Raw genomic sequence first — 12,340 nt, forward strand, 5'->3', positions numbered from 1 at the left:
TTAGCCAAATGGCTACCTGACAATCTGCATTGACCTTTTTACAATAACCCTTTTGACTAATCACATATGTTGCTGCTACTGTTTATCTATCCTGTTGCCTTGTCACTTTATTCCTAGTTATATGTGCATATTTCCCTCAATTACCTCGTATCCCTGCACATGGACTCGGTACTGGTACCCTATGTCTATAGCAAAGTTCTAGTTACGCATTGTGTACTTATTACTTGTTATGTATATAGGCTGTTATTACTTTTCTATTTCTCTATTTACTTTCTACATTCTTGGGAAGGGGCCCTAAGTAAGCATGTCACTGTTAGTGTACACTTGTTTACAAATCATGTGATTTTAATAAAATAAAATTGTACTTACACTTGACACCCCAACATACACTTTCATACTCACCACATACGCTGCTACTACTGTCTCTGTTTCCCCTAAGATTTTTTTCAGCAGTGGTGAAGTTAGCATGGGGGGGTGGTTGTGGGCATGGCCAATGGCACGGTTTTAGAGGCCATCTGAGATTTTTTTAAATGTGCTGTTTTAGAGCGCATTTCCTGTAATTCTACACATTTTTCCAATGGTTTATGCAATGTTGCTCCATTATATTTTCTAATTTTATATCTGGTTTAAGTTTACTCAAATGTTTTACCATCCCATTTTTATATATTGTTTTTGTGTGAATATTTAGTAAAAAAAAATTGGGCTGTGACGTCTATGATTTAAATGCATATATGTAAACAGTGCTGTCTATCTATCCTGTTGCCTAGTCACTTTCACCCTTACCTATATGTATATAGCTACCTCCATTACCTTGTACCCCTGCACATTGACTGGTACTCTCTGTATATAGCTTGTTATTAGTTATTTACTGTATATTTATTCCTCGTGTCACTGTTTGTTATTGTTGTAATTTTTATCTTTAACTCCGTATTGTTGGAAAAGGACCCGTAAGTAAGCATTTCACTGTAAGTCTACACCTGTAGTTCAAGAAGCATGTGACAGATAACGTTTTGTTTGATTATACAAGGATATTTAACCCGCTGAAGAATTAGTGTGGGTAGATTTGTTACATGGACAATGTAAGGCAATTATGTTATGTTTTCTTCCTAGGTGTTCCAGTGCTCTTTAGTTCTCCCAGCCTAGGCCTCTTCTGTGATGTACATTTTGCTTTTAATTAGTTGTGAAAGACAAACACTGTCATGTCAGTATGTGTGGGCCGTGGAACTCACAAGGCCACATAGGAAGACCATGACTAGAAGATGAAAATATGACTTTGACTGCTTCTTCTACACGGCTTTCCTGCTTCTTCCCCTGGCCCTGTGCTGCACAGCAGGGAAATGGGTATGGACCATGGCAGGATATTGCTCATGATTTATTTGTCAAGGGAATACTGTGTTTCTGGTGTTCTTTGCTTACCCGTTTAGCGAGTGGGAATTTGAAGTACAATGGTCAAGAGAGAACCTTATTTCTAGCGCCAGAAGTAATTAACAGTAAATTCTGAAATGACTGATGGCTCTCTCTGATATTTGGGTATGTTGTTTTTATAAGCCAGAAAAGCATGTGGTGGCCGAGGACTAGCCGTTACGCTATTTTCTGGCTGAATCACTTTAAAAGAGATGTGGAAAACTCCAGCAGTCACTCTGCTTTTGAAACTCAATTGCCGTTGCATGGAATTGGCTCCTGATTCAACAATTACCAGCTGGTCTTTGTTGGCTATAGCACCTGACAATAGCAAAGATTGTCACCCCCTGCTGTTGACTGCCAGGGACTCTCCCTTTTATCTGTCAGTGTGTCAATCACAGCATTCTGTTTAAACCTCCAGTTAATGCCACGAGTTTCTCAAGCGGTGAACGAGTAGGTCAATACATTTTTACAGTATTAATGAACTACAGTCGATGAGCGATGACTTGGTTTGCTAATGTTGATTATGAACAGACTAAAATACAGTATTGCTGAGTAGTGATTGTTTGTGACAATGCTTTTATTCATTTACTTTGATATTGTCAGTGATGGTTTTTCGTTGTGGTCAGATTCAGATCTGCCTTACATGCGCTCACTTCTGTTTTAGACTGTCATACTTATAAATGAAATAATGAAAGCCTTTTAACACATGCGGTATTGATTTATGACTAAGATCATCCCTTTCTGGGAGGGCAGGTTAGTGATCAACACTGAGGTAAAAACGATGGGTGCTGGTGTTGCACAGTATACCGAAACTTCTGTAACTTTTTGATACTTGGAACACGAAAAACGGTTCGGTATTCCAATTTCTTACTTTCGGTACTTCTGTCATGTTTCACGTCGTCTACTGAATTGAGAGAGGATCAAGTCAATCAGCGCGGACGAGTTCCCCATCTTATAGCACACCGTGCCTGCTCCACTTACTGCTAGTCTAGCCTGTCCTGAGAAACCACTACACTGGGAGTCTGCTGTACAGAAGTTAACACACTTAAATAATGCAACATGGCATGTAGAATTGTTTAAGTTGTTAATTACTGTTCACAAAACAATGTCCGTTACAGTCTAGAAACTTTACAATCAGTGCCGGATTAAGAAATCGTAGGCGCCGGGGCTTTGTTTTCTTAATAGGTCTCATGCCCCCCTTTCTGGCACACCATCATTTTCTGGAAACAAATCTGTGCACCAAGACGCAATTGGATGCGTGGTAAATTTACTGTTGAAGAAGAAGCCCCTTTTTATAATAAAGCCAGAATAATGTTTGCCATGTGTCATAGGCTACAGTTGAGCAGAGGCGTTTTTACAATTTCCACACGTGAGGATTTTTCTTTTTTGGCATGGTGCAAACATTTAACACCTGCTCTTTCCATGACATAGACTGACCAGGTGAATTGAACTGACTGTGTCAATGACATTGTGTGTCTTAATGAGACCGCACACATTTTTATATAGCTAATGTATACAGTTCATATTGACTTTCATAAGGTTTTTGTACTTGTTTTTTTTTGTGCTGCCTTTTGGGCCTCCCACGGGCCTGGGCCCAGGTGCTTCAGCCCTGGTAAGCCCCTGCTTTAACCCGGCCCTGTTTACAATGCAAGAAGATACCAGGTTGCTTCCAGCTTTGTAGGCCAACTTTCCTTGCTACCTTACAGCTGAAGCTAACATTAATTATTGTTTGTGATACGCAAACCATAACACTAAATATAGCTTATTGTCACCAAAAAGTGATTTATTAATTTCCTCTCCCCTCCCCATCTCTGTCAAGATAATCTTTGCTCTAGCCTCGAACTGACTGTGTGTGAATGACGTCATAGATCTTAGACTGCACACATTTTTATAAAGGGAGAGATTGCTTCTTTTATGCAAATGTTGTTGATCAATACAATAAAAAAAGTCCCAAATGTAGCCAAATGAAATCAGCCCAAACTAGCTCAATAACCCAATGCATGCACACACTCATATTGAATATACATTCTCCTGTATTATGAATAGGCCTCAGCTACATCTTGATTTACCCAGTTTATCAGTAGAGATTTACCATTCAAATAAATTATTACTGTTATGTATTTAGATTTTTTTAACTGTCAATTTACTGTATAATTGATTCATTAATAATGCATCTTGATGATATTGAACTCAAGATCTGTCTGGATCAAGTGCCATTCTGTGACTTTGGCTAATATTATTTTTGGGGCCATGGTATCATTTTGGTATCGAGCATCCGGATGGTATCGCATATCGTGATGCTAAACCTGGTATAGGTATCGAAGTCAAAATTCTTAGCTCGGGGACAACACATGGGTACTGGGGTCCTATCACTTTCCTTCGCTTTTACCCTATCCCTTGGGGTTCAGCCGTATAGACAGTCTTCAATGAGTCCTTCCGCTGTGGTAGGTGACATTTACAGTGTCTATAGTTAGGTTGTCTATAAACCATGAATATATATTCCCCATAACAGGCTGGATAAACTTTGCTTTCTTCTAATCATATCAGAAAATCTAAATGGTTTATCTGTGAATGCTGAACTTGGATCTATTTCTCCCTTGACTCCTCCCTTCAGTGGGGTCCGAAATTGACACCCTTGATAAAGATAACCAAACAATTACTGTATATAATATAAGGTTAAATCGTACTATACTGGCTCCGACGCTCATCCGATGTGGCAGGGCGTGCAAACTATTAATCAAATCAAATGTATTTATATAGCCCTTCTTACATCAGCTGATATCTCAAAGTGCTGTACAGAAACCCAGCCTAAAACCCCAAACAGCAAGCAATGCAGGTGTAGAAGCACGGTGGCTAGGAAAAACTCCCTAGAAAGGCCAAAACCTAGGAAGAAACCTAGAGAGGAACCAGGCTATGAGGGGTGGCCAGTCCTCTTCTGGCTGTGCCGGGTGGAGATTATAACAGGACATGGCCAAGATGTTCATAAATGACCCGCATGGTCAAATAATAATAATCACAGTAGTTGTCAAGGGTGCAACAGGTCAGCACCTCAGGAGTAAATGCCAGTTGGCTTTTCATAGCCAATCATTGAGAGTATCTCTACCGCTCCTGCTGTCTCTAGAGAGTTGAAAACAGCAGGTCTGGGACAGGTAGCACGCCCGGTGAACAGGTCAGGGTTCCATAGCCGCAGGCAGAACAGTTGAAACTGGAGCAGCAGCACGGCCAGGTGGACTGAGGACAGCAAGGAGTCATCATGCCAGGTAGTCCTGAGGCATGGTCCTAGGGCTCAGGTCCCCCGAGAGAGAGAATGAGAGAGAGAAAGAAAGAGAGGGCATACTTAAATTCACACAGGACACTGGAGAAATACTCCAGATATAACAGACTGACCCTAGCCCCCGACACATAAACTACTGCAGCATAAATACTGGAGGCTGAGACAGGAGGGGTCAGGAGACACTGTGGCCCCATCTGATGAAACCCCTGGACAGGGCCAAACAGGCAGGATATAACCCCACCCACTTTGCCAAAGCACAGCCCCCACACCACTAGAGGGATAACTTCAACCACCAACTTACCATCTTGAGACAAGGCTGAGTATAGCCCACAAAGATCTCCGCCACGGCACAACCTAAGGGGGGCGCCAACCCAAACAGGAAGACCACGTCAGTGACTCAACCCACTCAAGTGACGCACCTCTCCTAGGGTCGGCATGGAAGAGCACCAGTAAGCCAGTGACTCGGCCCCTGTAATAGGGTTAGAGCCAGAGAATCCCAGTGGAGAGAGGTAAACCGGCCAGGCAGAGACAGCACGGCTGGTTCGTTGCTCCAGTGCCTTTCCGTTCACCTTCACACTCCTGGGCCAGACTATACTTAATCATAGGACCTACTGAAGAGATGAGTCTTCAATAAAGACTTAAAGGTTGAGACCGAGTCTGCGTCTCTCACATGGGTAGGACGACCATTCCATAAAAATGGAGCTCTATAGGAGAAAGCCCTGCCTCCAGCTGTTTGCTTAGAAATTCTAGGGACAATTAGGAGGCCTGCGTCTTGTGACCGTAGCGTACGTGTAGGTACGTACGGCAGGACCAAATCGGAAAGATGGGTAGGAGCAAGCCCATGTAATGCTTTGTAGGTTAGCAGTAAAACCTTGAAATCAGCCCTTGCCTTAACAGGAAGCCAGTGTAGGGTAGCACTGGAGTAATATGATCCAATTTTTTGGTTCTAGTCAGGATTCTAGCAGCCATATTCAGCACTAACTGAAGTTTATTTAGTGCTTTATCCGGGTAGCCGGAAAGTAGAGCATTGCAGTAGTCTAACCTAGAACTAACAAAAGCATGCATTAATTTTTCTGCATCTATTTTGGACAGAAAATCTCTGATCTTTGCAATGTTACGCAGATGAAAAAAAGCTGTCCTTGAAACAATCTTGATATGTTCGTCAAAAGAGAGATCAGGGTCCAGAGTAACGCCGAGGTCCTTCACAGTTTTATTTGAGACGACTGTACAACCATCAAGATTAATTGTCAGATTCAACAGAAGATCTCTCTTATTTCTTGGGACCTAGAACAAGCATCTCTGTTTTGTCCGAGTTTAAAAGTAGAAAGTTTGCAGCCATCCACTTCCTTATGTCTGAAACACAGGCTTCCAGCGAGGGCAATTTTGGGGCTTCACCATGTTTCATTGAAATGTACAGCTGTGTGTCATCCGCATATCAGTGAAAGATAACATTATGTTTTCGAATGGCATCCCCAAGAGGTAAAATATATAGTGAAAACAATAGTGGTTCTAGAACGGAATCTTGAGGAACACCGAAATTTACAGTTGATTTGTCAGAGGACAAACCATTCAGAGACAAACTGATATCTTTCCGACAGATAAGATGTTAACCAGGCCAGAACTTGTCCGTGTAGACCAATTTGGGTTTCCAATCTCTCCAAAAGAATGTGGTGATCGACGGCATCAAAAGCAGCACTAAGGTCTAGGAGCACGAGGGCAGATGCAGAGCCTCGGTCTGATGCCATTAAAAGGTAATTTACCACCTTCACAAGTGCAGTCTCAGTGCTATGATGGGGTCTAAAACCAGACTGAAGCATTTCGTATACATTGTTTGTCTTCAGGAAGGCAGTGAGTTGCTGCGCAACAGCTTTTTCAATTTTGTTTGAGAGGAATGAGAGATTCGATATAGGCCGATTAGTTTTTTATATTTTCTGGGTCAAGTTTTGGCTTTTTCAAGAGAGGCTTTATTACTGCCACTTTTAGTGAGCTTGGTACACATCTGGTGGCTAGAGAGCCGTTTATTATGTTCAATATAGGAGGGCCAAGCACAGGAAGCAGCTCTTTCAGTAGTTTAGTTGTAATAGGGTCCAGTATGCAGCTTGAGGGTTTAGAGGCCATGATTATTTTCATCATTGTGTCAAGAGATATAGTACTAAAACACTTTAGTGTCTCCCTTGATCCTAGGTCCTGGCAGAGTTGTGCAGACTCAGGACAACTGAGCTTTGGAGGAATACGCAGATTTAAAGAGGAGTCCATAATTTGCTTTCTAATGATCATGATCTTGTCCTCAAAGAAGTTCATGAATTTATCACTGCTGAAGTGAAAGCCATCCTCTCTTGGGGAATGCTGCTTTTTAGTTAGCTTTGCAACGGTATAATACATTTCGGATTGTTCTTATTTTCCTCAATTAGGTTGGAAAAATAGGATGATCGTGCAGCAGTGAGGGCTCTTCGATACAGCATGGTACTGTCTTTCCAAGCTAGTCAGAAGACTTCCAGTTTGGTGTGGCGCCATTTCCGTTCCAATTTTCTGTAAGTTTGCTTCAGAGCTCGGGTATTTTCTGTATACCAGGGAGCTAGTTTCTTATGACAAATGTTTTTAGGGGTGCGACTGCATCTAGGGTATTGCGCAAGGTTAAATTGAGTTCCTCAGTTAGGTGGTTAACTGATTTTTGTCCTCTGACATCCTTGGGGAGTCTGGAAGGGCATCAAGGAATCTTTGGGATGTCTGAGAATTTATAGCATGACTTTTCATGCTCCTTGGTTGGGGTCTGAGCAGATTATTTGTTGCGATTGCAAACGGAATAAAATGGTGGTGCGATAATCCAGGATTATGAGGAAAAACATTAAGATCCACAACATTTATTCCATGGGACAAAACTAGGTCCAGAGTATGACTGTGGCAGTGAGTAGGTCCGGAGACATGTTGGACAAAACCCACTGAGTCGATGATGGCTCCGAAAGCCTTTTGGAGTGGGTCTGTGAACTTTTCCATGTGAATATTAAAGTCACCAAAAATTTGAATATCTGCTATGACTACAAGGTCCGATAGGAATTCAGGCAACTCAGTGAGGAACGCTGTATATGGCCCAGGAGGCCTGTAAACAGTAGCTATAAAAAGTGATCGAGTAGGCTGCATAGATTTCATGACGAGAAGCTCAAAAGACGAAACGTCTTTTTTGTTTTTGTAAATTGAAATTTGCTATCGTAATTGTTAGCAACACCTCCGCCTTTGCGGGATGCGCGGGGGTTATGGTCACTAGTGTAACCAGGAGGCGAGGCCTCATTTTACACAGTAAATTCATCAGTCTAAAGCCGTTACAGACTAAAGGGAAGCACAGCCACGATCAGCCCAGTGAATCAAGCCTACCAGACAAGCTAAATTACTTCTCTGCTCATTTCAAGGTAAGCAACAGTGAAGCATGCATGATATCATCAGCTGTTCCAGACGACTGTGTGATCACGCTCTCCGCAGTCGATGTGAGTAAGACCTTTTAAACAGGTCAACATTTACAAGTCCCCAGGGCCACACGGATTACCAGGACATGTACTCCGAGCATGTGCTGACCAACTGGCAGGTGTCGTCACTGACATTTTCAACCTCCCCTTGTCTGAGTCTGTAATGCCAACATGTTTCAAGCAGACCACCATAGTCCCTGTGCCCAAGAAAGCGAAGGTAACCTGCCTAAATAACTACCACATAGCACTCAGGTTGGTAGTCATGAAGTGCTTTGTGGCTGGTCGTGGCTCACAACACCATTATCCCAGAAACCCTAGACCCACTCCAATTTGCATAGCGCCCCAACAGAGCCACAGATGACTCAATCTCTTTTGCACTCCACGCTGCCTTTTCCCACCTGGACAAAAGGAACACCTACGTGAGAATGCTGTTCATTGACTTCAGTGCAGCGTTCAACACCATGGAGCCAACAAAGCTTATCACTTAGCTAAGGACCCTGGGACTAAACACCTCCCTCTGCAACTGGTTCCTGGACTTCCTGATGGGCTGCCCCCAGGTGGTAAGGGTAGGTAACAAACATCTGCCACGCTGAGCCTCAACACGGGAGCCCCTCAGGGATGTGTGCTCAGTCCCCTCCTGTAACTCCCTGTTCACTCATGACTGCATGGCCAGGCACGACTCCAACACCATCATGAAGTTTGCCTAGGCCCCTTATTTCCAATGAAGGGAAATCTTAATGCTACAGCATACAATGACTTTCTAGATGATTCTCTGCTTCCCACTTTGAGGCAACATTTTGGGGAAGACCCTTTCCTGTTTCAGCGTGAACAAATCACGGTCCATACCAGTTAGGATTTCTGGTTTTCACACAGGCGGCCTGGGTTCGACTCCGGGTATGGGAACAGCTTTTTGGGGCGGCAGGTAGCCTAGTGGTTAGAGCATTGGGCCAGTAACCGAAAGGTTGCTGGATCGAATCCCCGAGCTGACAAGGTAAAAATCTGTCGTTTTTTCCCCTGAACAAGGCAGTTAACCCACTGTTCCCCGGTAGGCCGTCATTCTAAATAAGAATTTGTTCTTTACTAACTTGCCTAGTTAAAGGTTTACATTATTATTATTTTTTTTATTTTTTTAATAATGGTTTGATGAGATCGGTGTGGAAGAACTTGACTAGCCTTCACAGAGCCCTGTCCTTAACCCCATCGAAAACCTTTGGGATGAATTGGAACGCCGACTGCAAGCCAGTCCTAATCGCCCAACATAAATGTCCGACCTCACTAATGCGCTAGTGGCTGAATGGAAGCATGTCCCAACAGCAATGTTCCAACATCTAGTGGAAAGCCTTACCAGATAACTGGAGTCTATTATAGCAGGTCATGATTTTGTAATGAGACGTTCGACGAGCAGGTGTCCACGTACTTTTGGTCATGTATTGTATAAACGCAACATGCAACAATTTAAAACATTTTACTTAATTACAGTTCATGTAAGGAAATCAGGCAAATTGCATCCTCAACTAGAGAAATCTGTGGCATTGTGTTACAAAACTGCACATTTTACAGGGCATTCTATTGTCCCCAGCACAAGGTGCACCTGTGTAATGATCATGCTGTTTAATCATCTTCTTTATATGTCAGGTGGATGGATCATCTTGGCAAAGGAGAAATGTTCACTAACAGGGATGTAAACAAATGTGTGCGAAAAGTTTAAGAGAAGCTTTTTGTGCGCATGGAATATTTATAATTTAAAAATTTTAACACGTTACATGTTGCGTTTTATTTTTGTTCAGTGTATTTTAAAGGTTAAAATTGGAATGAATAGATAAAGTTCATTCAGATTTTTTATTGTACAGATTTTTTTCTGATCTCAGTGATTTCTATCCCCAGATGACACTAGCTGCCTCTGGAATCAGCTACCCCTGCCATCACCTTGGTGTGTGTCGAAGGTCCTCACCAGCCAACACCCAGGAGCCAACAGAAGAGGTAGAGAGAGACACACACACACACACACACACACACACACACACACACACACACACAGTTTATTTGGCCTTCTTTTACATTTTCTATTGTGTTTTGATAGGTCAACAATACTGAAGTGAATGTGTTTGTACAGTGCGCAGATGTTCACATGGTAAGTGACAGCGAAGGGGATGACTTTGAGGATGCATCTGAATTTGGAGTGGACGAATCAGAGATGTTCGGAATGGGGACTTCTACAGGCTGTCGGAAAGCCCCCTTGAGTACGTACCTCACTGAGTGTGATGCTGCCACTCGATTCAAAAAGCTTGATTTTTTTTTTGTTTATCAATCTGTTATTAAGCCAATGCTTTTTACTCTCTGCAGTGCCAGAGAACACTGAAAATGAAGTTGATGCCTTACTGCACTTTACTGCTGAATTTACCACAAGGTAGGTTTTTAGTATTATTTTATCGTTAGCATCGAAAGGGGTCTATGCTTCTCAAAAGATGTGGAAGATCATGAATTCTTGCTTATTGATCTATCTCCTTTTTGTGTTTGCTGCAGGTATGGAGAATGTCATCCAGTGTTTTTCATTGGGACTTTGGAGGCGGCGTCTCAAGAGGCCTTCTATGGCAAAGCCAGAGATGTAAGTAACAATACAGGAGCCTGTCTTGGTAGTATGATTTACAGGTTTACAGGACATGCATGATACTATACGACCGTTTTCAATGGTTATTTATTTTTTACATGCTTGGAAGGTTTTTGAAATAAAAAGTTGGAGTGTTTGTTCAAAAAGAGCCACCATTTGATTCCTCTCATAAAGCTCATAAAATTTGTTTCACGACAGCTGCCGCTTTATTTTTAGCCCACAATTTTTCTTCATTTTTCTGCTTTGTCCTTTTAACGAGGGTTGTATCAACTGACAGCTTGTGTGGATTACTGTCTTATTAGAATGGGAGAACACAGCAAGATGTTTGGGGGGTTTTAGACCATGAGGCAGAGGCTCGGTTGGCGTCTTGCCTGTCTCCCAGCTGATATCCTCTTCGCTAAGCCAGTGCAATATGGCCTCCTCGCTGTGGATATCCTCTCTGTGGTGCAGCCGGAGACTGTACATTGTGTCAATGAAAATAAACCAATATGAAGGGACACATGCAGCTGACCCCCAGCTCTCTGCCTGTAGGCCTGGAGGAGATGAGACTGGAGAAACGCACACACATTTGACTCCCACTGATGTGACCATTGGGTGTCAACTATACTGAAACCTCCCCAACCACCACCACCGTCCTCTTGACAAAATGGGTCTAAATCGCTCCCTTCTTGTCATTGCAACTAGTTGTTCATTAAGTGGATATTGGAATGGTGCACATTTCAGGAGAAGGGGGGCCGTGGAGAGATTTTGCTCAGTCTCAAAGGCTGGCGGGCTAATCACTAAGTAAAACACTACATTTGATGAAGTGTTTCTGGAGGGGGAGATGCACCTCAATCCAGCCTTAATGAAAATGCTTTGGGCTGCTGAGCCCTCCAGGGGATCAGCAGTAAGGCTCTTCAGACAGGCCACCCATCACTGCCAAGGCTCTTCTTAAATCCCCTTAACGGTGTGGTTAATCGGAGTAACCCTGCTCTCACTCACACAAAGACACGCATCAAAATTCATAGCAGTGCCGGGGTGAGGGTTTTATCACACTCAAGTATCCTCTTAAATCCCCCGTAGTTTAGCAAAAGAGCAATGAGGGGGAGAGAGGAGAAATCGATACCAGGTAGGGAAATGGAAAAACATATTTTAATCCATCCCTTCCTGCTCTGGTGAAAGTGATCATTTTAGTGGCTTTTAATATTTTCATTTGTTTCTACTAGCACAGTTCCAGTCAGGTGAACTGAAGCCCAGCGGAATATTTAGACTATTAGTTTCAACTGTGTAAAGACTATTATTTTAATGCAGTTCTACAATTGAATGCTATTGTTTTGTATTCACTCCATTTTTGACTAGTTATTGCGCCTAAAACCCCCCATTAAAATCAGAAGTCGTTAGACTAAATATAGCTATTAATACAAAATCATGTGTTTTCAATCGGTTCAATCATGTACCTACCATCTGTTAAAGCGTTGATCTGAATGTGTGTTCTCAGTGTGGGGTCAGGGGAGCAGTAATTTGAGCTCTTCATTTTGAAGTGTTTGCTTTTCTTGAGGCTGCTGTGGATGATCACTTTCACCCGTTTCCTCCGCTCCTCAACACTGGATATAATTA

General features: G+C 42.6%; 1 protein-coding gene across 5 annotated transcripts in view; it reads left to right on the forward strand.

Moving 5' to 3' along the window:
* The window catches only part of LOC115192500 (FAS-associated factor 1), an 86,505-nt gene that overhangs the window by 41,784 nt on the left and 32,381 nt on the right, over positions 1–12,340 (forward strand). For 2 of the 5 annotated variants that reach the window (XM_029751087.1, XM_029751083.1), the window contains exons 9-13: positions 8,083–8,157; positions 10,021–10,116; positions 10,217–10,376; positions 10,480–10,543; positions 10,660–10,741. In XM_029751087.1, coding sequence (XP_029606947.1) covers positions 8,083–8,157; positions 10,021–10,116; positions 10,217–10,376; positions 10,480–10,543; positions 10,660–10,741 — 477 coding nt within the window. The remainder of the gene's footprint in view (positions 1–8,082; positions 8,158–10,020; positions 10,117–10,216; positions 10,377–10,479; positions 10,544–10,659; positions 10,742–12,340) is intronic. The other 3 variants (XM_029751084.1, XM_029751085.1, XM_029751086.1) reach the window with 3 other exon arrangements.

This window comes from Salmo trutta, chromosome 4, assembly GCF_901001165.1.
Source record: "Salmo trutta chromosome 4, fSalTru1.1, whole genome shotgun sequence".
In the NCBI taxonomy this organism is placed as follows: domain Eukaryota; kingdom Metazoa; phylum Chordata; class Actinopteri; order Salmoniformes; family Salmonidae; genus Salmo; species Salmo trutta.